Raw genomic sequence first — 23,211 nt, forward strand, 5'->3', positions numbered from 1 at the left:
ATGATGACTGGCCAAAGTGGTATTTGAAGATAATGACAGATACTGGATGGAGGACTAGACTGAGCTAGAAGCCTGTGATACACAGATGACTTCCAAATGCTTTATTTTTTATTTGTTTGCTTTCCCTTCAATTATCCCACATTATTCAAATATTAATACGAATTTAGTTCAGCCTACAGAAAGCATTATGGAGATTTCTCAAAGAACTAAAAATAGAACTACCATCTGACCCAAAAATCCCACTAATGACATCCACCCAAATAAAAAGAAGTCATTCTACCAAAAAGACAACTTCACTCATATGTTTATCATAGTGCTATTCACAAGAGCAAAATCATGGAACCAACGTAGCTGTCTATCAACGGTGGACTGGATAAAGAATATGTGATGCATATACACTGTGGAATCCTACAAAACCATGAAAAGAATTAAATCATGTCCTTTGCAGCAATATGGATGCAGCTAGAGGCTATTATCCTTAGTGAATTAATGCAGAAACAGAAAATCTAATATCATATTTTCTCACTTGCAAGTGGAAGCTAAGCAATGGGTACACATGGACATAAAGATGGAAACAATAGAGGCTGAGAACTCCAAAAGTGAGCAGGGAAGGAGAAAGGCAGGGGTTGAAAATCTATTTATTGGGTTCTGTGTTCACTATTTGGGCAATGGGTTCAACAAAAGCCCAAACTACAGCATTATGCAATGTATCTGTGTTACAAACCTGCACATGTAAGCCCTGAATCTAAAATTTTTAAAAAAGAAAATATATTTTTAAAAATGCATTTCATGTGATTCAACACACACACAAAGCCAAAAACAGATGCTTAACATAAAGTAACACCTTGTTATATACTCTGGTGATGACAAGAATTTCACATATTGGTAAGGACGCTGAATTAAATAGCATTTAAGGCTTATAAATAGTGATCTCATCTGTAAAACTTATATTAAATAATTCATAGGAAAATTTTGCTCAATTGGTGATTTAGGTCAATAGTTGTTCTCTGACATGTCTCAGAGGCCTAACTATGTTAGAAATTTGTTAATGCTTTTAAAATCTTATTTCAGCCAATGTGGTAAGTTTTATGGTAATATATATTATATTGTCACAGGAAATTAGGCAAACAATATTTTAAAACTATGTATTATTTATTAGTCCTGTTATAAATTTAAAAGCACCACATACTATTAGTTCAAGGGAGTAATTAAAAATACAAAAAATAAACTTGAAAAAGAGTTCACACTTCTAAAAATTTTAATATTTTATTTCAGATGTGAGTGTACATCTGGATGGACTGGACAGAACTGTAGTGAAGAAATAAATGAATGCGACTCTGATCCATGCATGAATGGAGGTCTTTGTCATGAATCTACCATCCCTGGACAATTTGTATGTCTGTGCCCACCCCTTTATACTGGACAATTTTGCCACCAACGCTATAACCCTTGTGACCTACTTCATAACCCTTGCAGAAACAACTCAACATGCTTAGCTTTGGTAGACGCAAATCAGCATTGTATTTGTAGAGAAGGTAAGAGCTAATATGGATTTTATTGTTTTTAAATAATTACTTAATTAGTTTGTGTATTTATTGTGCCTATGGGATGATGGCCTCCTAAAATGGGTTGGAAAAATCCTATGTACATTGTGGGTAGGGGACTATCTAACTTCAAATCCAGTTATAAAAATATATTAGAGAAATGCACCAAAGGAGTTAATCTAAGAATTAACCATTGGGAAGAGGGAAAAGAGTGAAGCTTTATAGCTTTTTGGCCCTTTTTTTTTCTTTCAGAAGTTGTCTCTCCTTTAATAACAGTTTCTCTTTTCTGAACAATCCTGTTCATGTAGTGTTCATGACAATAGCAGTTAGTTAGAGATGGGCATAGGTATAATTGGGGGTAATGAAATGCCCTATTGTACATTTTCTTCTGGAGCTATCAAAATATTACTTCTTTCGACTTAGATTGTTTAGTTACAATCACATAACTTTGGTGGCTGCTTTGTCTCAAGAGAGAAATCCTATGCAAGAAAGAATGAGCAGTTCAAAAAATACTATTGGAGCTCCTGGATCCAGCCGTATCTGAAGCCAGGATATTTCTGGCTTTCTGGGTCATATCAGCCAATAACTCTGCTTATATCATTAAACTTTCTTGATTGGGGTCTCTTCATATGCAAGTGAAGAAAGTCTTATTAATGCACAGTGGTTTAGGTACATGTTCACTGTTCATGTATCAATGGCTACTCATAAGCAATTACCATCTTCAGTGGAAATGCTTCTGCTCCAAAACACATGGCCAGTTTTCAGAATAACTAGATGTGTCATAAGCATAATATAAAAAACACATTGTGTTTGGAGGTCCAAAACTGCAATTTATTTTCTAATACTCACTGTGGTTTCATGTTTTCCTGCCTCTCACTGGCCCTTAAGGGAGTCTCTTAATAATAAGGATATCACTTATTTACTCTTCTGTTCAAAAAAGTCAGCTTAGATGACATTAGTTAAACAGACATCTTATTCAAAGCTATTTCCATTTGTTTTGCATTAAAACTTCCTTAAGATGTTAATGTTTTTTAAGGATATGAAGCAAGTCCTTGAACCTGTATACATGACAGAAAGTTCTGGGCCTTCTGAAGGATTAAAACTAAAAGCTAGAAAACCATCAGTAATTGATTTTGCAAAAATAGCATGGGCTTTATAGAGCATATGAGAGAATATTTTCAAGAATGAGACAGGAAAAACAAGATAGAGAAGAAAAAAACGAAAAAATACAAGGGGAGCATTTGATGCCCAGAAAAATTTAGTAATTATGAAGAACATAATTCAAACAAGTAAATAGTTTTCCTTTTAGCAAGCACTGAGAGTGAAACTTGTTGAAAATTATTCAATATCAGTGAAGCTAATTTATTTAGTAGAACAATTCTAAACATTCTACTACGTAGAATATTTTACTTAGCCTACTTACATTTCTAAGAATGTAAGAAACATGTTATTATTTCTGAGAGTGTAAGTAGGCTAAGTAAAATAGAAAAAAAATCTCAGAATATAAATATTTATTGAGGAGGCCATAGTATATTTATTCACTTTAGACAAACTTCCTTTGTTTTCACCAGAGATAATTTTCTGCAAAGTGGGCATTGTTTTCAAACCTTAATATTTTAAAAATTCTTTTGCTATTTATAAGTGCATTTAATAAATTTATAAAATATAGTGATATTTCTTTCCTGCTACGGGGTTAGGGAAAGAAAGTTTGGAAACATTTTAAAACCCTCTAGTCATATATTGAATTAGTAATGATATCTGCTGTCCCATTGAACATTGACAAAGATGTCATGGGGAGAATTGAGATTTCACTATTATTAAATAAATGAAATCTTATTTCCCCTTAGTATTTTATTATTGTACGTAAGCCAAATCAGAGCTTTGGCTAGAGTGGCAGGTAAACACCGTGAATTATGTGTTTATTCCTTTGTGATTGTGATTCAGTACAAAGAGATACTTGAAGTGCACATCATTTTTTAACTAATTTGCATCTATGTTTTTCTAAACCTAATTGTGGAGTATGTTTCTGTAAATCAGATCTGAATACTGTAATAACGTGTCTTTAGTAGTTTTAAGTTCTGTAGCAGATGAAAAATTAAAGGCTGTAACATTGCTTTTAAAAACCACCTCAGAAAATTCAAAAGTTGACTATGCAACATTTTAGAAGCTTTGACTGGGTTACTTTAATAGCTTTATTTAAAATAGGTTCTATGTCAAAGCCAGTATATTGTTTTTAAAAGAAAATATTTTATCAAATTTAATTCTCACAAGTATCAACATTTAGAACTACAAAGAATTCCAAGACTTAACATCTACAGATATGATTTGGAAGCTCCACTGGATCTTTTTGGAAGTTGTTGATGTTTGTCAATTGACTAAAATAGGACAGGTCGTAAGAGTAGAAATTTAAGGCTTTAGGCTAAGGATTCAGCGTATGTATTTCTGAATTTGTTTTCACAGTTTTTAGTCAGTCTGTAGGGTCTCTCACTAGATAAATATGAGTATAGGTAAAATTTCAGCCAGAGTAACAATGCGACTGTATGTTAGAAAACTATATTAGAAATGACATTCAAATTCACTCTGAAGGACCAGCAAGTAGAATAACTGATACTTTTGGGTTTACATCAGACTGCATGCTTAGCAGGTAAGCTATTTTGGTTACTGTGATTGAAATATATAGTCAAAATATATATATATAGTAAAAAATATATATATAGTAAAAATAATCTAATCCTTTTAGCAAAGTAAGCTACTTAAAAAATTATAGGTATAGTTAAGCACCACAACTATTGTGATCCTGCTTTGTGAGATAAATAAAGGGCAAAGCTTCTGTCTTCTGACTAAAACTGCGGTGATTAATTGGGTCTCTATGAATAATGAACATTTTCTACAGGAAAATGAGGAGGCAAAAGAGCATGTGACAGTAATAATTCAATATGGTTATTTTATATAAAATCTTATTAGTTTGGCACAATATCTGTAAGAAAATAGGCACAATATCTGTAAGAAATTAGCTTTAATAAATAGAAAAATAACACACAGGAAGGCACATTTTATGAGATTTCTATAAACAAATGGGTTTTATTTTTGACACCTCAATAGTGTTAGCTTTGATTATTTAGTATGTAATGAATTTACACACCTAGAAACTTATTTTATTGTAACCAACTTTTTTTGCCTCTATAAACTCTACTCCATACACAAATACATATCTATCTTGTAACTGCATGTTGTTAGTGTTCTAGATTTTTTAAAAATATTAACTGATTCAACAAACATATTGATTTCCTATGATGTGTCAAGTCTTGAGATAGGTTCTGGAAAAATTAAACATGGTGAAGATATGCCCTCAAGGAATTGAAAGTTTAAGGGAGAGACATATCAGTTAGTTAACCATTAAAGTACAATGCAGTAAAAGCTTTTGATAGTGATAGGAGGCAGCCAAATGCCTAGACAGATAAGGGTGGGTACCCGGTGAAACATCACCTCCAAGCCAATGCCAGTTTAAAGCTTGAAAGCCAAGCTATAAGTTAAATTGTCAGACAGGATTGAGAACTTGTCTTCCTGTTTGGTGCGCTTTCCTCTGATTGATCCCCACCCTTCACCTATTTTACATATACCTGCCCTCTCCTAATTGGTTTTCCACACTGTTGTACCCACCTTTGAGTCTTGTCTTCACTTTAACTTTTGCACACTCACAAACCAATCAGCAAGCACTCCCCATCCTGTGTCTATAGAAACCCCAGACTCAGTCAGTAGAAGATGAGATGGCCTGACTTTGGGGAAGAGACAGCCTGACTTCAGGTTGTACAGGAAGACGACCTGTCCTTCCTGTACCCTCTCCAGCTCCCCTCTCCTCTGAGACCTGTTTTCATCACTCAATAAAATTCTCCACCTTCACCACCCTTCAATCATCTGCATGACCTCATTCTTCTTGGACACTGGACAAGAGCTTGGGACCCACTGAGTGTGGGTACCCAGAAAGGCTGTCCAACCAGCCCTTTGCCCTCCCCGGCGGAGGGCAGCCACCCCATGTGACGAGGAAAGGCACCAACTGAGCTGCTAACACACTGCTGTCTGTGAATGGTGGAACTAAAGGAGCACTGCAAAATCCCCTCTGGGGCTTCAGTGTCACAGGCACCCTGACCTGGGTTCCACCATGTTCCCGCCAAGGCAACACACCTGGTCAGGCTGGGGGCCCGTGTGGAGCTTGCTCCTGTTTCGGCACCTGGAGTGGCCAGCCAGGTCCTGCACTTGCTGGCATATGTGCTCCCTCCCCCAAAAGCTTGAGCATAATGGACCAAGTAGATGGGGCACCCCTCCCACGAGTCTGCCAAACGGGCTGAGAAAAATCCTGCATCACTTCCACATTTATGCCAGAAATATGCACAAGGGATGACAAGTTGTGGATACATAACACTGCTTTCTCATTTCTGTTGACAACTTTTAGTTATGTTTCGCATGATTTATAAGAGTCTCCAGCATATGAAGCCTCAGTTGCCCACAATTATGTGCTCATTAAACCACGGTCTTCCCTGCTTTATTTTCCACTCCGTTGCAATAATTCCTGGGATCTGGGATCACCTCTCAAATAAACTACTTGTGAGAAAATCATTATCTCAGACTTTTTTTTTTTTATTTTTGGAACAACCCAAGCTAAGACACATAGTAAATTCCATTCCCATGGTAACTATGATTTACCCAAGTCTGGGCATGCATGTGAGTGGAATATTGGCATTCAGACCCCTTCTTTAGAGTTGATGCTGAGAGAAGAGGCCTTCTCTTTCTGCCAGATGTTTTCAGTCAGTACAGACAACTACCATGTTCTCTTCATGTGGAGATGATCTGTATATAGTAGGATAGAAGTGTTTGGGGAAGGAATCCTGGCAGAACTTACAGTTCTTTCTTCAATTTTGTGAACTGTCTGGTATCCCTCTCAGCTCGGTTACCAATATATCTCACTTCTTAACTAAGTTCATGCTTTTATTTATATGTTTATGGCCATTAGAGTAATGGCTAAAACATATAGTGAAGGCAAAGAGTTAATTAAGTGGGAAAGGTTGAATAAACTGGTTTCAACTTCAAGCTGGTAGAAATCAAATATAAAATATATCACTTGAGGGCCAGGCACAATAGCTCACACTTGTAATCACAGCACTTTGGGAGACTAAGGCAGGAGGATTGCTTGAGGCCAATAGCTCCAGACCAGCTTGGTCAACATAATATCTCTACAAAAAAAATTCTAAAAAAATTAGCAGTGCGTGGTGGTTCATGCCTGCAGTCCTAACTGCTCAGGAGGCTAAAGCAGGAGAGATCACTAGAGCAAAGGAGTTTAAGGTTACAATGAGCTATGATCACACCACTGCATTTCAGCTTAGGCAACAGAGCAGGACCTTGTCTCTAATAATAAAAAATAATAATAATAAATACCACAAAACCACACGAAGATTAAGAAGGTAAAGACGACTTCAAATGAAATGCATGAGAATGTGTGTGTTTGTAGCATACAGTAGAATTATTATGTTAGCATGTGTGTGTCTAGCCTAGAAATATATGTCAAGAATTAAATAATTTATTTTCTAATGTTCTTTTTATGAATGGTTCTTTATCTTTCTACTTTGAATTACTCCACTTTCTCAGTTTATAGGCAAAATATTACCCTATCAAATACTTCTTAATTTAATGTAAAGAGCTTAGTTTCTAAAATAGCTACTTTGTATGTCTTCAAGGTGAAAGGAACAGAAGTTTCCTTAATGACAGGATTAAAATGTGGCAAAGATGCCTTGCAAGGAGCTGTAGTGAGAGCAGAATCAGATCATTTACATGTGCTATTGATTTATAATTGGGATCCTACGCTTGATGGAATTGCAGTATCACGGGAGACAAGTAGTTGCATTTAAATGTGTCTATTACTCCAGTATATAAACTATCATTATGTTAATTCCACATTAGCCAAGGTATACAAGTACAAACACCAAATAAATGTGTCATTTGACAAAATAGTTTGTATAAATTAGAAATTACTCCTGTTGACAATTAAAAACATGTACCCATGTTGTAGCACATACCTATTAAGGTTAATAGCTGTAGAAATTTGAATTTAGAAAATTCCTTAAAGAAAATACATACATAATTAAACATAAAACATGTTAAATATTTATTACATTCTAAAATATTAGCTCTTCTTTTTTTTAAGTTCACTTTAAAAATAGTTGTTAAAAATCTTATTAGAGACTATGGGAAATATTAGTTCTGTATATTCATATTTCATAGTTTTTAAAGTTAAATTTAAAGAATTTCTTATATTGGTTCATTATTTTAGAAAATGTTAATATTTGAATACAAATATTTTTAAATAAAATAATATTTTTTTAAAAAAATCTGACTTGCTAAGAAAAACTTCTGAGATTTTTTTTGTTTTCTTTTTATCAAGCTTTTAAATCCAGAGAAATTAGATTATTTAATTAAGAATAAATAGAAATAATACATTTAATACTTTTGAAAGAAAAACATTTTTAAGTGTTTGAGTTTTTATTTAAAAATATATGATTTTTAACTACCTTGTGTGAATTCATGCTATGGTATACACTAGTTTTTTTCCCTATTTACATTCATTTCAAATTACTCCAGCTAATACGAATTCTGAAGTGGAGATTGTTAAAATATAGTCGTGAATGATAAAATGCTATGTAAAATGATTTTTATGAAAATTTCATTATTGTACTCTGTTCCATACATTACCTTCTAGAGCATAAAGTGCAAAAAGGCTGAATTTGTTAGAAAAGAGAAAATATTAAGTGATTTAAAAAAATAATACCTACAATCCAGACTGATTTAGATCTTAAATTTGAGCAGTAGGCTTTAAAAATCAATTTTGTGTATTTTGGAGGAACGAGTGCAGAAGTATAAAAATATCATTTAGTGACCATTCGTGTGTATTTGTTATAGCCATACACGGACGAGACAGTGTAAGAAAAGGATCAAGACAGTATCCATTTAAGAAGCTTCACTTTTATGCATGTAAAGATCCTCCCTGCAGTTAACAAAGTACGGCCAACTGAATAGTTCTGAGTAGGAGTAAAGAACAGGGGAACAGCATAAAATTAGTAATAATAAACTTTCTGTTTGGGCAGTTTCTTACCTGTAACTTCATATATTCAAAACAAGTACCTTTCACAGAAATGAATATCAACTTCTAACACTAAGGATTATAGAATATGTAGTTTGGGATTAAGTATACAGTCATGTATTGCTTAAAAATGGGGATATATCCTGAGAAATATATCACTAGGCAATTTTGTTGTGTGAACAACATAGTGCCCTAACACAAACCTAGATGAGATAGCCTACTGCATTTATAGGTCCATTATAATATTTATAGATCATTGTCATTAGAAATGTGGTCTGTCATTGACCAAAATGTTGTTATGCAGCAAGTGACTGTATGCATACTTCGCTCTTAAAATCCCCAAAACATAGGCTATCTCAGCAAAGCTTTGCTTTATATTGAATGCAATCCACATGTTATGTTTTCTCCCAATGTCTGCTGCATTTCGGCAATCTCATTTCCTCAACCCATTGACATATGTTGCTAGCTGGTAACAAAACTCCATCTTAGAAATGTCAAACTTAATAAATATGACAAAATCACAGGAAACAAGGTTATCCTGTGAGCTACCCAAGGTCCTGGGCCCTGAGTGTTCTGATTCATCAGCACAGCTGAAATCATGGAGGCTCACTGGTGCTTCTTTATAGCCAGTCAGTGCCCCTGAGTTCCACTGCCTCAAAAGAACATTTCTAAGAATCATTTTAGTGTCAAAATGCCCTGCCTCCCAGAGAAAACTAACCAGACTTAAAGTAGAAATGGTGAAATGCACTCAACTTTCTCAATTTTTAACTTGTGAAAAATCTAACCTCAAACAAATACTTAAAGAATTAAACATCTTTTGAAAATAGAATCTAAGTTGTTTATATCTGTACTATGGCATTTACAACCTAAATATAGAAAACAGCAATGGCGATTGAAGAATGATGAAGCATGTTGGAACAATTACAACTTGCTCACCTAAAATGAGGAGAGCCATAATAACTTGGAAGTAATTCATTTTAATTTTGTTCCTAAAGCTGAGGATACAACACCTAGCGTATGAACGAATTACAAAAATGTAACTTCAGAGATTCATTTGCAGGCTCTGAGAATTGAGTAAGAAAAATAAGGCAAATTAAAAATATTGCTTGTCCTTTTGGCTTAGGATTGACTTGGCGATGCGGGCTCTTTTTTGGTTCCATATGAACTTTAAAGTAGTTTTTTCCAATTCTGTGAAGAAAGTCATTGGTAGCTTGATGGGGATGGCATTGAATCTATAAATTACCTTGGGCAGTATGGCCATTTTCACGATATTGATTCTTCCTACCCATGAGCATGGAATCTTCTTCCATTTGTTTGTATCCTCTTTTATTTCCTTGAGCAGTGGTTTGTAGTTCTCCTTGAAGAGGTCCTTCACATCCCTTGTAAGTTGGATTCCTAGGTATTTTATTCTCTTTGAAGCAATTGTCAATGGGAGTTCACTCATGATTTGGCTCTCTGTTTGTCTGTTGTTGGTGTATAAGAATGCTTGTGATTTTTGTACATTGATTTTGTATCCTGAGACTGTGCTGAAATTGCTTATCAGCTTAAGGAGATTTTGGGCTGAGACGATGGGGTTTTCTAGATAAACAATCATGTCGTCTGCAAACAGGGACAATTTGACTTCCTCTTTTCCTAATTGAATACCCTTTATTTCCTTCTCCTGCCTGATTGCCCTGGCCAGAACTTCCAACACTATGTTGAATAGGAGCGGTGAGAGAGGGCATCCCTGTCTTGTGCCAGTTTTCAATGGGAATGCTTCCAGTTTTTGCCCATTCAGTATGATATTGGCTGTGGGTTTGTCATAGATAGCTCTTATTATTTTGAAATACGTCCCATCAATACCTAATTTATTGAGAGTTTTTAGCATGAAGTGTTGTTGAATTTTGTCAAAGGCTTTTTCTGCGTCTATTGAGATAATCATGTGGTTTTTGTCTTTGGCTCTGTTTATATGCTGGATTACATTTATTGATTTGCGTATATTGAACCAGCCTTGCATCCCAGGGATGAAGCCCACTTGATCATGGTGGATAAACTTTTTGATGTGCTGCTGGATTTGGTTTGCCAGTATTTTATTGAGGATTTTTGCATCAATGTTCATCAAGGATATTGGTCTAAAATTCTCTTTTTTGGTTGTGTATCTGCCCAGCTTTGGTATTAGAATGATGCTGGCCTCATAAAATGAGTTAGGGAGGATTCCCTCTTTTTCTATTGATTGGAATAGTTTCAGAAGGAATGGTACCAGTTCCTCCTTGTACCTCTGTTAGAATTCAGCTGTGCTGGAGGCATCACACTACCTGACTTCAAACTATACTACAAGGATACAGTAACCAAAACAGCATGGTACTGGTACCAAAACAGAGATATAGATCAATGGAACAGAACAGAGCCCTCGGAAATAACGCCACATACCTACAACTATCGGATCTTTGACAAACCTGAGAAAAACAAGCAATGGGGAAAGGATTCCCTATTTAATAAATGGTGCTGGGAAAACTGGCTAGCCATATGTAGAAAGCTGAAACTGGATCCCTTCCTTACACCTTATACAAAAATCAATTCAAGATGGATTAAAGATTTAAACGTTAGACCTAAAACCATAAAAACCCTAGAAGAAAACCTAGGCATTACCATTCAGGACATAGGCGTGGGCAAGGACTTCATGTCCAAAACACCAAAAGCAATGGCAACAAAAGCCAAAATTGACAAATGGGATCTCATTAAACTAAAGAGCTTCTGCACAGCAAAAGAAACTACCATCAGAGTGAACAGGCAACCTACAACATGGGAGAAAATTTTCGCAACCTACTCATCTGACAAAGGGCTAATATCCAGAATCTACAAAGAACTCAAACAAATTTACAAGAAAAAAACATACAACCCCATCAAAAAGTGGGCAAAGGACATGAACAGACACTTCTCAAAAGAAGACATTTATGCAGCCAAAAAATACATGAAAAAATGCTCATCATCACTGGCCATCAGAGAAATGCAAATCAAAACCACTATGAGATATCATCTCACACCAGTTAGAATGGCAATCATTAAAAAGTCAGCAAACAACAGGTGCTGGAGAGGATGTGGAGAAATAGGAACACTTTTACACTGTTGGTGGGACTGTAAACTAGTTCAACCATTGTGGAAGTCAGTGTGGCGATTCCTCAGGGATCTAGAACTAGAAATACCATTTGACCCAGCCATCCCATTACTGGGTATATACCCAAATGACTATAAATCATGCTGCTGTAAAGACACATGCACACGTATGTTTATTGCGGCATTATTCACAATAGCAAAGACTTGGAACCAACCCAAATGTCCAACAATGATAGACTGGATTAAGAAAATGTGGCACATATACACCATGGAATACTATGCAGCCATAAAAAAATGATGAGTTCATGTCCTTTGTAGGGACATGGATGAAATTGGAAACCATCATTCTCAGTAAACTATCGCAAGAACAAAAAACCAAACACCGCATATTCTCACTCATAGGTGGGAATTGAACAATGAGATCACATGGACACAGGAAGGGGAATATCACACTCTGGGGACTGTGGTGGGGTAGGGGGAGGAGGGAGGGGTAGCAATGGGAGATATACTTAATGCTAGATGACGAGTTAGTGGGTGCAGCGCACTAGCATGGCACACGTATACATATGTAACTAACCTGCACAATGTGCACATGTACCCTAAAACTTAAAGTATAATAAAAAAAAAGTATTGCTTGTCCTGAAGACTACCTGGTCTGCTAGCCACATAAGTATGGTAGCTTACTTACAATTAGTGTTTCATAGTGTGTGATCATTCCATCTTTTAAATGTTAACCTATCATTGTTGTTATGTTTTAAATACATTTCTTTTAGATATCTTGTAGTTTCTTCTGTTATTTAGTCTGCCTCTACCTTTAAATTGGCGTTTTTAAAAATCATATTTAATATAACTTTTGATATGTGTGGCTGTAAATACACCTTCTAGCTATTTGTTTTCTATTTGTTGTATCTGTCCTTTGTTTCTTTTTCTGTTTTCTTTTGGATTAAGTAACTTTTAGTTTTCCATATTATATACTACCAAAGAGGCAGCCAGATTTTATAAGGTGTAACACCAAGCTCCCTGTTAAATTGCAACGGGAGGCAGGTTTGCGGTTTGATCCAATGGTAGACACCACAGAGAATGGCATTGACTGTGGCATGGTATGATATGAAAAGATGAAATAGGTCAGTCAATTCCGTGTTCTATCGTGGGAAGCTGAGTGAGAAAATACCGAGGGAATTTTTCATTGAACAGTAGGTGCTGAAGCTGAAATGTCATAATATAGACATAGAGACCAAGAGAGCTGTGCTATATCACTCGCATGCCAACATTACAAGTGATTTGAAACTGAACATGCTGAGATATTTGTGATAGAAAGAGAAGAAAAAGTGATATGAGAAGGATAAAGGACATGTACTATAAAAGGCAGACAGCTATTCCTGGGTAGCTAGACTATGCTTCCCTTTAAATGCTTCTTAGTTCCAATTCCAGTCTATGTGTATGCAAACAATGAATACAGTTGTCTTAAAGTAACCTGAATGACTCTTTGTTCCTCAAACTAAATTAGCCTGATTGCATACTGACATTTAGAATATTGTATAATGTGGCTGCACTTATTTAGTGCTTGGTAATATCACTGAAAAAGCAAAATAAAGCGAAATCTTGTTTCTTACATATTTGAACTAGTACAGAAAAAATATTAACAAGAAAAATGGTTTTACACATATATTTTATTATACTTAGTTAATATATAACCATAGAATTGTTTAACTGTTTATTATAAATATTAATATATTTCATTGTATTTTAAAAAGTGATATCATGCAGGTTTTTTCTGACACAAATGTGTTGAAATAATTGCAACTGTCTTGTTTATCAGCCTGTATAATTTTCTTTCATGTTCTTTTTTTTAATATAACTGGCATGTGTTTAAATGGATGACTGATTATGTAGCTATGAATCAAAATAATTTGTTTTCTTTGAATCACTTGGATATAAAAAGCAATTAAATAATTTGCTTCATCTGCTAACTGCCTTGAATAAATTTGATCATTGAAGCTCAATTTTACTTTAAGATTGGTCATCACATTAATTCATTTGCTTTCCAGATCATTTCAATTCTTCTTGTTCAAACATTTAAATACCTTAAAACAACAGCAACATTAGCAACATCTCTACCTTCTCAGGGGATTTAGTGGAGTATTCCTCCCTTGAGTATTTCATTTAAACTCATTAATCTAGAAACTGGCATGTTTTTATGCACACATTATGTGAAATGGAGTTTTATGAGAAGCTTGAGATTAATTATTTTCTTTTTCCTTTTTTAACCTCCATTATGAGCGTATTCTTTAGACTACCACTGATTCTGATTTTTTTACTCTATAACAAGGATTGCTCATCCATACTCATCTGATACTCTTTGCAGAATTTGAAGGTAAAAACTGTGAAATTGATGTGAAAGAGTGCCTCTTCCTTTCCTGCCAGGATTATGGTGACTGTGAAGATATGGTCAACAATTTCAGGTACAGAAAACTTAAAGAGTATCTAGATACATGTTTATTTGTCTAGATGTATACAGGTATAGAATTTTAATTGGTGAATTAAGCACCAATTATAATTATTAAAAACTTGCCATGCTACAATTAGTTGAAGCATTGATTTTATACATCTATACTAATGGAGTTACTAAATTTTTTGTTTAAAAGGTGTATTTGCAGACCTGGGTTTTCTGGATCTCTGTGTGAAATTGAAATTAATGAATGTTCCTCTGAACCTTGCAAAAATAATGGAACATGTGTGGATCTGACAAACAGGTGAGAAGCTACTTTTTATTAAATTAATTATTTGATATGTGTAATTCAACATGTAATAAAGTGAGCACACATGTGCTCATTATGTAACTAAGGCAGCTGATCACCACTGATACATTTGTGCTTGTACCAGGACATCCTCATTTGTCCCATCCAATCACTTATGTCAAAAATCTCAAATTTTTATTTACCAATCTTGCTGTTAGTTTATAGTGCTATTTGTATGTGTGCCTGAACAAAATGCTGTTTAGTTTCCATGTTAATATAAGCAAAACAATATTGTGTAGAGTCCCCCGAAATTGTTGTTGAACATAATATTTTGTAATTCCTGTTGATGCATGTATCTGTTGCTCATTTTTAACTTTTATACAATATTTAATATTAAATATATACCAACATTTATCATTCTACTGGTTATAGATATTTGGACTATTTGCTTCTTTTGTCTTACCTACAATGATATTAAAGTTTTCAAATATTTCTCTAAATACACAAGTACTAGTAAGTCCGAGGTTACATACATAGAAGTAGAATTGTTGAACCATTGGGTAAACATGGTCACATTTGCTAAATCACATTTATATTTTTCTCATTTCTTTTGAAAAATATAATTTTTGTATTCTTAGCAGAGAATAAATGTTTTTATTGGCATTTTCAGAATGTTCCGTTTTAGGCTGTGTGTAAAGTTATATCTTATTGTAGTCTCCCTGCATTCTTATAATAATATGAAGTTTAACAATTTTATGTACATTTTGAGATGATTAATTTTGCCTTTTTAGAAATGCCTAATTATGGCATCTGCATATATATATATATATATATATACATATATATATATATATACATATATTTACTCAACTACATAGGTATTTCTCCTAATGTTATCCCTCCCCTTGCCCCCCAACCCCTGACAGGCCCCAGTATGTGATGTTCCCCTCCCTGTGTCCATGTGTTCTCATTGGGCAACTCCCACTTATAAGTGAGAACATGCAGTGTTTGGTTTTCTGTTCTTGTGTTAGTTTGCGAAGAATGATGGTTTCCAGCTTCATCCATGTCCCTGCAAAGAACAGGAACTCATTCTTTTTTATAGCTGCATAGTATTTCATGGTGTATATGTGTCACATTTTTTTTTCCAGTATAACACTGATGGGCATTTTGGTTGGTTCCAAGTCTTAGCTATTATTAATAGTGCTGCAATAAACATACGTGTGCATGTGTCTTTATAGTAGAATGATTTATAATCCTTTGGGTATATGCCCAGTAATTATATTACTGGCTCAAATGGTATTTCTAGTTCTAGATCCTTGAGGAATCACCACACTGTCTTTCACAATGGTTGAACTAATATACACTCCCACCAACAGTGTAAAAGCATTCCTATTTCTCCACATTTTCTCCGCATCTCTCTAGCATCTGTTGTTTCCTGACTTTTTAATGATCGCCATTCTAACTGGCATGAGATGGCATCTCATTGTGGTTTTGATTTGTATTTCTCTAATGACCAGTGATGATGAGCTTTTTTTCATATATTTGTTGCCTGCATGAATGTCTTCTTTTGAAAAGTGTCTGTTCATATCCTTCGCCCACTTTTTGATGGGATTGTTTGTTTTTTTCTTGTAAATTTGTTTAAGTTCCTTGTAGATTCTGTATATTAGCCGTTTCTCAGATGGATATATTGCAAAATTTTCTCCCATTCTGCAGGTTGCCTGTTCACTCTGATGATAGTTTCTTTTGCTGTGCAGAAGCTCTTTTGTTTAATTCGATCCCATTTGCCAATTTTGGCTTCTGTTGCCATTGCTTTTGGTGTTTTAGTCATGAAGTCTTTGCCCATGCCTATGTCCTGAATGATATTTCCTAGGTTTTCTTCTAGAGTTTTTATGATTTTAGATCTTACATTTTAATCTTTAATCCATCTTGAGTTAATTTTTGTATAATGTGTAAGCAAGGGGTCCATTTTCAGAGTTCTGAATATGGCTAGCCAGTTTTCCCAACACCATTTATTAAATAGGGAATCTTTTCCCCATTGCTTGTTTTTGTCAGCTTTGTCAAAGATCAGATGGTTGTAGATGTGTGACGTTATTTCTGAGGCTTCTGTTCTGTTCCATTGGTCTATATATCTGTTTTGGTACCAGCACCATGCTGTTTTGGTTACTGTATCCTTATAGTATAGTTTGAAGTCAGGTAGCATGGTGCCTCCAGCTTTGATCCTTTGCTTAGGATTGTCTTGGGTATATGGGCTCTTTTTTGGTTCCATACGAAATTTAAAGTAGTTTTTTTTTTCTAATAGTGTGAAGAGATTCAATGGTAGCTTGATGGGAATAGCATTGAATCTGTAAATTACTTTGGGCAGTGTGGCCATTTTCACAATATTGATTCTTCCTATCCATGAGCATGGAATGTTTTTTCATTTTTTTGTCTCCTTTCTTATTTCCTTGAGCAGAGATTTGTAGTTCCCCTTGAAGAGGTTCATCAGTCTCTTGTAAGTTGTATTCCTAGGTATTTTATTCTCTTTTTAGCAATTATGAATGAGAGTTTACTCATGATTTGGTTCTCTGTCTATTAATGTTTGTCTATTAATGTCTATTATAATAGGAATGCTTGTGACTTTTGCACATGGATTTAGTATCCTGAGATTTTGCTGAAGTTGCTCATCAGCTTAAGGAGTTTTTGGGCTGAGACGATGGGGTTTTCTAAATATACAATCATGTCATTTGCAAACAGAGATAACCTGACTTTCTCTCTTCCTATTTGAATACCCTTTATTTCTTTCTCTTGCCTGATTTTGTTATTTACCCAGTAGTCATTCAGGAGGAGGTTATTCAGTTTCCATGTAGTTGTGTCGTTTTGAGTGAGTTTCTTAATCCTGAGTTCTAGTTTGTTGCACTGTGGTCTGAGAGACTGTTTGTTATGATTTCCATTCTTTTGCATTTGCTGAGGAGTGTTTTACTTTCAATTATGTGGTTGATTTTAGAATAAATGCTATGTGGTGCTAAGAAGAATGTATATTCTGTTGATTTGGGGTCGAGAGTTCTGTAGATGTCTATTAGGTCCACTTGGTCCAGAGTTGCATTCAAGTCCTGAATGTCCTTGTTAATTTTCTGTCTCATTGATCTGTCTAATATTGACAGTGGGGTGTTAAAGTCTCTCACTATTATTGTGTTGGAGTCTAAGTCTCTTTGTAGATCTCTAAGTACTTGCTTTATGAATCTGGGTGCTCCTGTATTGTATGCATATATATTTGGGATAGTTAGCTCTTCTCGTTGCCTTGATCCCTTTACCATTATATAATGCCCTTCTTTGTCTTTTTGATTTTTGTTGGTTAATGTCTGTTTTGTCAGAGACTAGGATTGCAACACCTGATTTCTCTTTTTTTTTTTTTTTGCTTTCCATTTGTTGGTAAATATTCTTCCATCCCTTTATTTTGAGCTTATATGTGTCTTTGCATATGAGATGCATCTCCTGAATACAGCACACTGATGGTTCTTGACTCTTTATACAATTTGCCAGTCTGTGCCTTTTAACTGGGGCATTTAGCCCATTTACATTTAAAGTTAATTTTGTTATGTGTTTAATTTGATCCTGTCATTATGATGCTAGCTGGTTATTTTGCCCATTAGTTGATGCAGTTTCTTCATAGTGTCAATGGTCTTTACATTTTGGCTTGTTTTTGCAGAGGCTGTTACCCGTTTTTCCTTTCATGTTTAGTGCCTCCTTCAGGAGCTGTTGTAAGGCAGGCTTGGTGGTGACAAAATCCCCCAGCATCTTCTTGGCTGTAATGGATTTTATTTCTCCTTCACTTGTGAATCTTAGTTTGGCTGGATATGAAATTCTGGGTTGAAAATTCTTTTCTTTAAGAATGTTAAATATTGGTCTGCACTCTCTTCTGGCTTGTGGGTTTTCTGCAGAAAGATCCGCTGTTAGTCTGATGGGCTTCCCTTTGTAGATAACCCGAACTTTCTCTCTGGCTGCCCTTAACATTTTTTCCTTCATTTCAACCTTGGTGAACCTGACGATTATGTGCCTTGGGGTTGCTTTTCTTGAGGAGTATCTTTGTGGTGTTCTCTGTATTTCCTGAATTTGAATGTTGGCCTGTCTTGCTAGGTGGGGAAGTTCTCCTAGATGATATCCTGAAGTGTGTTTTCCAATTTGGTTCCATTCTCCCTGTCACTTTCAGGTACGCCAATCAAATGTAGGTTTAGTCTTTTCACATAGTCCCATATTTCTTGGAGACTTTGTTTGTTCCTTTTCATTCTTTTTTCTCTAATCTTGTCTTCTTGCTTTATTTCACTAAGTTGATCTTCAATCTCTGATATCCTTTCTTCCACTTAATCTATTCAGCTATTGATACTTGTGTGTGCTTCACAAAGTTCTTGTGCTGTGGTTTTCAGCTCCATCAGGTCATTTATGTTCTTCTCTAAACTGGTTATTCTAGTTAGCAATTCCTCTAACATTTTATCAAGGTTCTTAGCTTCCTTGCATTGGGTTAGAACATGCTTTTTTCGCTCAGAGGAGTTTGTTATTACCCACCTTCTAAAGCCTACTTTTGTCAATTTGTCAAACTCATTCTCCATCCAGTTTTGTTCCCTTGCTGGTGAGAAATTTCCATCCTTTGGAGAAGAACAGGCATTCTGGTTTTTAAAATTTTCAGCCTTTTTGCACTGATTTTTCCACATCTTTGTGGATTTGTCTACTTTTGGTCTTTGCTGTTGGTAACCTTCGGAGGGAGTTTTCACGTGTTCGTCTTTTCTGTTGATGTTGATGCTATTGCTTTCTGTCTGTTAGATGTCCTTCTAACAGTCAGGCCCTCTTCTGCAGGTCTGCTGGAGTTTGCTGGAGGTCCACTCCGGACCCTGTTTGCCTGGGTATCACCAGTGGAGGCTGCAGAAAGGCAAATATTGTTGCCTGCTCCTTCCTCTGGAACTTCATCCCAGAGGAGCACCTGCCAGAGGCCAACCAGAGCTCTCCTGTGTGAGGTGTCTGTCGACCACTGCTGGGAGTTGTCTCCCAGTCAGGAGATATGGGAGCCCTGGACCCACTTGAGGCAGTCTGTCCCTTAGCAGAGCTTGAGCACTGTACTGGGTGATCCACTGCTCTCTTCAGAGCTGGCAAGCAGGAACGTTTAAGTCTGCTAAGGCTGTGCCAACAGCCGCCCCTTCCCTCAGGTGCTCTGTCCCAGGGAGATGGGAGTTTTATCTATAAGCCCCTGAGTGGGGCTGCTGCCTTTCTTTCAGAGATGCCCTGCCCAGAGAGGAGGTATCTAGAGAGGCAGTCTGGCTATGGTGGCTTTGAGGCGCTGTGGTGGGCGCCCACCCCCAGTCTGAACTTCCTGGCGGCTTTGTTCACACTGTGAGGGGAAAACTCCCTACTCAAACCTCAATAATGGCAGACGCCCCTCCCTCAACTAAGCTCCAGCATCCCAGGTGGACTTCAGACTGTTGTGGTGGCAGTGAGAATTTCAAGCCAGTGGATCTTAGGTTGCTGGGCTCTGTGGGGGTGGGATCTGCTGAGCAAGACCACTTGGCTCCCTGGCTTCAGCCCCCTTTCCATGGGAGTGAAGGGTTCTGTCTTGCTGGTGTTTCAGGTGCCACTGGGATACGAAAAAAAAAAAAAAAAACAACTCCTGCAGCTAGCTCAATGTCTGCCCAAACGGCCACCCAGTTTTTTGCTTGAAACCCAATGCCCTTGTAGTGTAGACACCTGAGGGAACCTCCTGGTCTGTGGGTTTCAATGACCGTGAGAAAAACGTAGTATCTGTGCCAGATAGCACCGTCCCTCACAGCAAGGTCCCTCTGGGCTTCCCTTGGTTAGGGGAGGGAGGCCCCTGACCCCTTGCACTTCCCAGGTGAGGCAGTGCCCCACCCCGCATCTGCTTGCCCTCCGTGGGCTGTACCCACTGTCTAACCAGTACCAGGGAGATGAACTGGGTACCTCAGTTGGAAATGCAGAAATCACCTGCCTTCTGCGTTCGTCTCTCTGGGAGCTGCAGACCTGAGCTATTCCTATTCTGCCATCTTGCTGAGTCAGCATCTGCTCTTTAATGTTTTTTCTTCTTATGGCTTTGTAAGAATCCTTATATATGATTTTTAAAATATCTTTGTTAGTTGTATTTATTGAATATAAGTTCTGATTGAAATAGACACTTCACCTTTATAAGTTATATGTACTAAAACTTAATTTTAATATATTTGAATTAATTTATTATTTAGTATATGGTTTGCAAGTTTCATCTTATTTAACTTTTCTTTACACTAGGATGAAAGGGTTTTTTCCCTATATTTCCTTTTAAAATAATTAAGATTATGTTCTTTATATGTAGATGCATCAGGTATATTGTATGTATGAGTATGGGTGTAAAGTATTCTTATCTCATTCTTTACACACTTAAAAAATAAACTCAGATTCTTATTTTTTTATATAAATAAGCCATGTCTGCTACATATTAAGTTCATCTTTCACTCACTGATCTGTAGTGCCTTCTTGGTTGCAGATCACGTTTCCACATATGGATATGTCTATTTCTCTATTGCTGTTCTGTTGCTTTAGTTCAGTTACTCATCCATGTGCTAGAGTCATAAATCTTAATTACTTCCCTTTGAAATATCTCAATACTAGTAGGGCTATTTAATCTCCAGGCAACTTTAGATATTTTGGCAATTTCTTCTGTTAAAATCAACTTGTATTCTATATAAATATACATTCAAACAAGCAATTTTGATTGGAATTTCATTGAATGGGTAGGCCAATTTAAGAAAAATTGATATCTATTTATTTAGGTCTTTCAAAATATCTTTAAAAAGGCATTCTGACAAATTCAAGTGGAGCTGCACTAATTAGAACACAAAATAATTAATTTTCTATGTCATAGCTGGACTCAGGTACCAGGAGCTCTGTTTATCTATCTTCATAGAGATCCAACCTTTAGAATTGGTGAAATTTGCATCAGATCCTGTTTAATTTTCCAACAATATTCTATCATTCATCTTATTTTCTGTGCCCTATCTAGCTTTTGCATTGTCCAATCTGGTGAGGTAAGTAGGGATGTTTGCAATCACCACCCCTGCAACTTTCAGTCCTTTCAAGGGGACACCAATCACTACAAGTACCATAGGAATAGAGAATTGCTGTCAGTTTAAAATCTCCATTGGTCTAAAGGGGCATGACAAGATCTTCCAATTGGATTTTCCTCCATAATAGCTCTTACTCCAATGTAAAAATTGTGCTATTACTAAATATATCAACTACACTGTATATTCAAGAATTGTGGGTAAAAAAAAAAAAAACAAAATCAAAGGGAAGATGTATTTGTGGCCTCACCTGAACTGACCTCAATAATCTTATATTTCTACTGGTGGATCAGTAGCATTGCAGAAATAAGTATACTTTCAGAACCAGTATTCAGCAACTCCTAAAATGTCTGAATATCTTTCTTTCACCATAGAACAGTCATACTGGTAAATAGCCTCAGATACCTCTGAGGAAGTCTTCAAAAAGATACATAAAATACCTGTGACTCTATTAAAGATTCCTCTTAAGGAGGCAAACCCTGACCTTCGAGTGACTGAGTCTGTGACATAACTTAGGTTTTGGAATTGTGAAAGAGGCAGAGAATCCCTACAAAGCCAAACTGAATTATGTCTCTGTCCTCCAGAACTATACATTTCATTCTATATACATGAGGCAGCACTGTAAGTAGACTGATTATATATTTCATTTCTAAAACCCCGTCATCAGTTAGCCTCTGCCATAGATATCTGTGAATCAGTCCACTGATGTCCACTCTGTTTCTCTGATTTATATGCTTATTTGCTCATTTTGCATCTAATTGTCAAGCATATCCAATAGTCTATGCATTCTTAGATCTATTGTAATTAATATCACGAAACCCAATTCCATGGCAACATCCAGCACTGTCAGCAAGGATATATGAACAAGGTGATGCCTTTCCAATATCTTTATATTGGTAAACATTAGAAAACAAAACAAATGCAATGCAACTTAATCATAAGCATCTATACATTACTTACTGTGAATAAATTATATAAAAGTATATCACTTAAATATTTATTAAAATGTATGATTGACTGAAAAAATAAGTCTCAGAATAATGTGATATGTAACTCATATTTACTGAAGTATTAAAACATATTTTGAAAAATACATAGCATCTTAAGAGTAGTAATTTTCTCCTGGTAGAGAGGAATGGAGGATAATTAATTGAATGCATGCATAGGAGTTTCATACATACATATGTGTATGAAATGTGTGTACATATTTGTGTAAATATGTGTACATATATGTGTATGAAATGTGTGTACATATATATGTGTGTGCATACATATTTATGACAGATCTCATATATATATATGACAGATCAAATATGTTTTGTGTGTTTTCCTTAAAAATATTTCAGCAACATGAAACAATACTAAGATGAGTTAAATATGGGTGATGGGCATACAGGTGTTGATTATTCTATTCTTAGAAAATGACCTGGTGTAAATTATTATAATAAAAGCCATTTTCAATGAATTAAAATCTTTCAAAGATTAAAAATCAATTAGCAGCTGAAAATGAAGTAGTCACATTTGATTGTCTTATCTCTTCTTAAAGTAATTTTTATTTTTTTGAAAAACTTAATCTATTGATAAAGTACTCAATAAAAATATTTCAAGTAATCTACCAACTCATTTAAAAC

At 35.6% G+C, this 23,211-nt stretch overlaps 1 protein-coding gene across 1 annotated transcript in view; it reads left to right on the plus strand.

The window, feature by feature from the left end:
* The window catches only part of LOC129144373 (protein eyes shut homolog), a 180,510-nt gene that overhangs the window by 148,637 nt on the left and 8,662 nt on the right, over positions 1-23,211 (plus strand). Inside the window, exons 5-7 of the mRNA XM_054686571.1 lie at positions 1,276-1,535; positions 14,132-14,228; positions 14,412-14,519. Coding sequence (XP_054542546.1) covers positions 1,276-1,535; positions 14,132-14,228; positions 14,412-14,519 — 465 coding nt within the window. The remainder of the gene's footprint in view (positions 1-1,275; positions 1,536-14,131; positions 14,229-14,411; positions 14,520-23,211) is intronic.

Source organism: Pan troglodytes, chromosome 5, assembly GCF_028858775.2.
Source record: "Pan troglodytes isolate AG18354 chromosome 5, NHGRI_mPanTro3-v2.0_pri, whole genome shotgun sequence".
NCBI classification, from domain to species: domain Eukaryota; kingdom Metazoa; phylum Chordata; class Mammalia; order Primates; family Hominidae; genus Pan; species Pan troglodytes.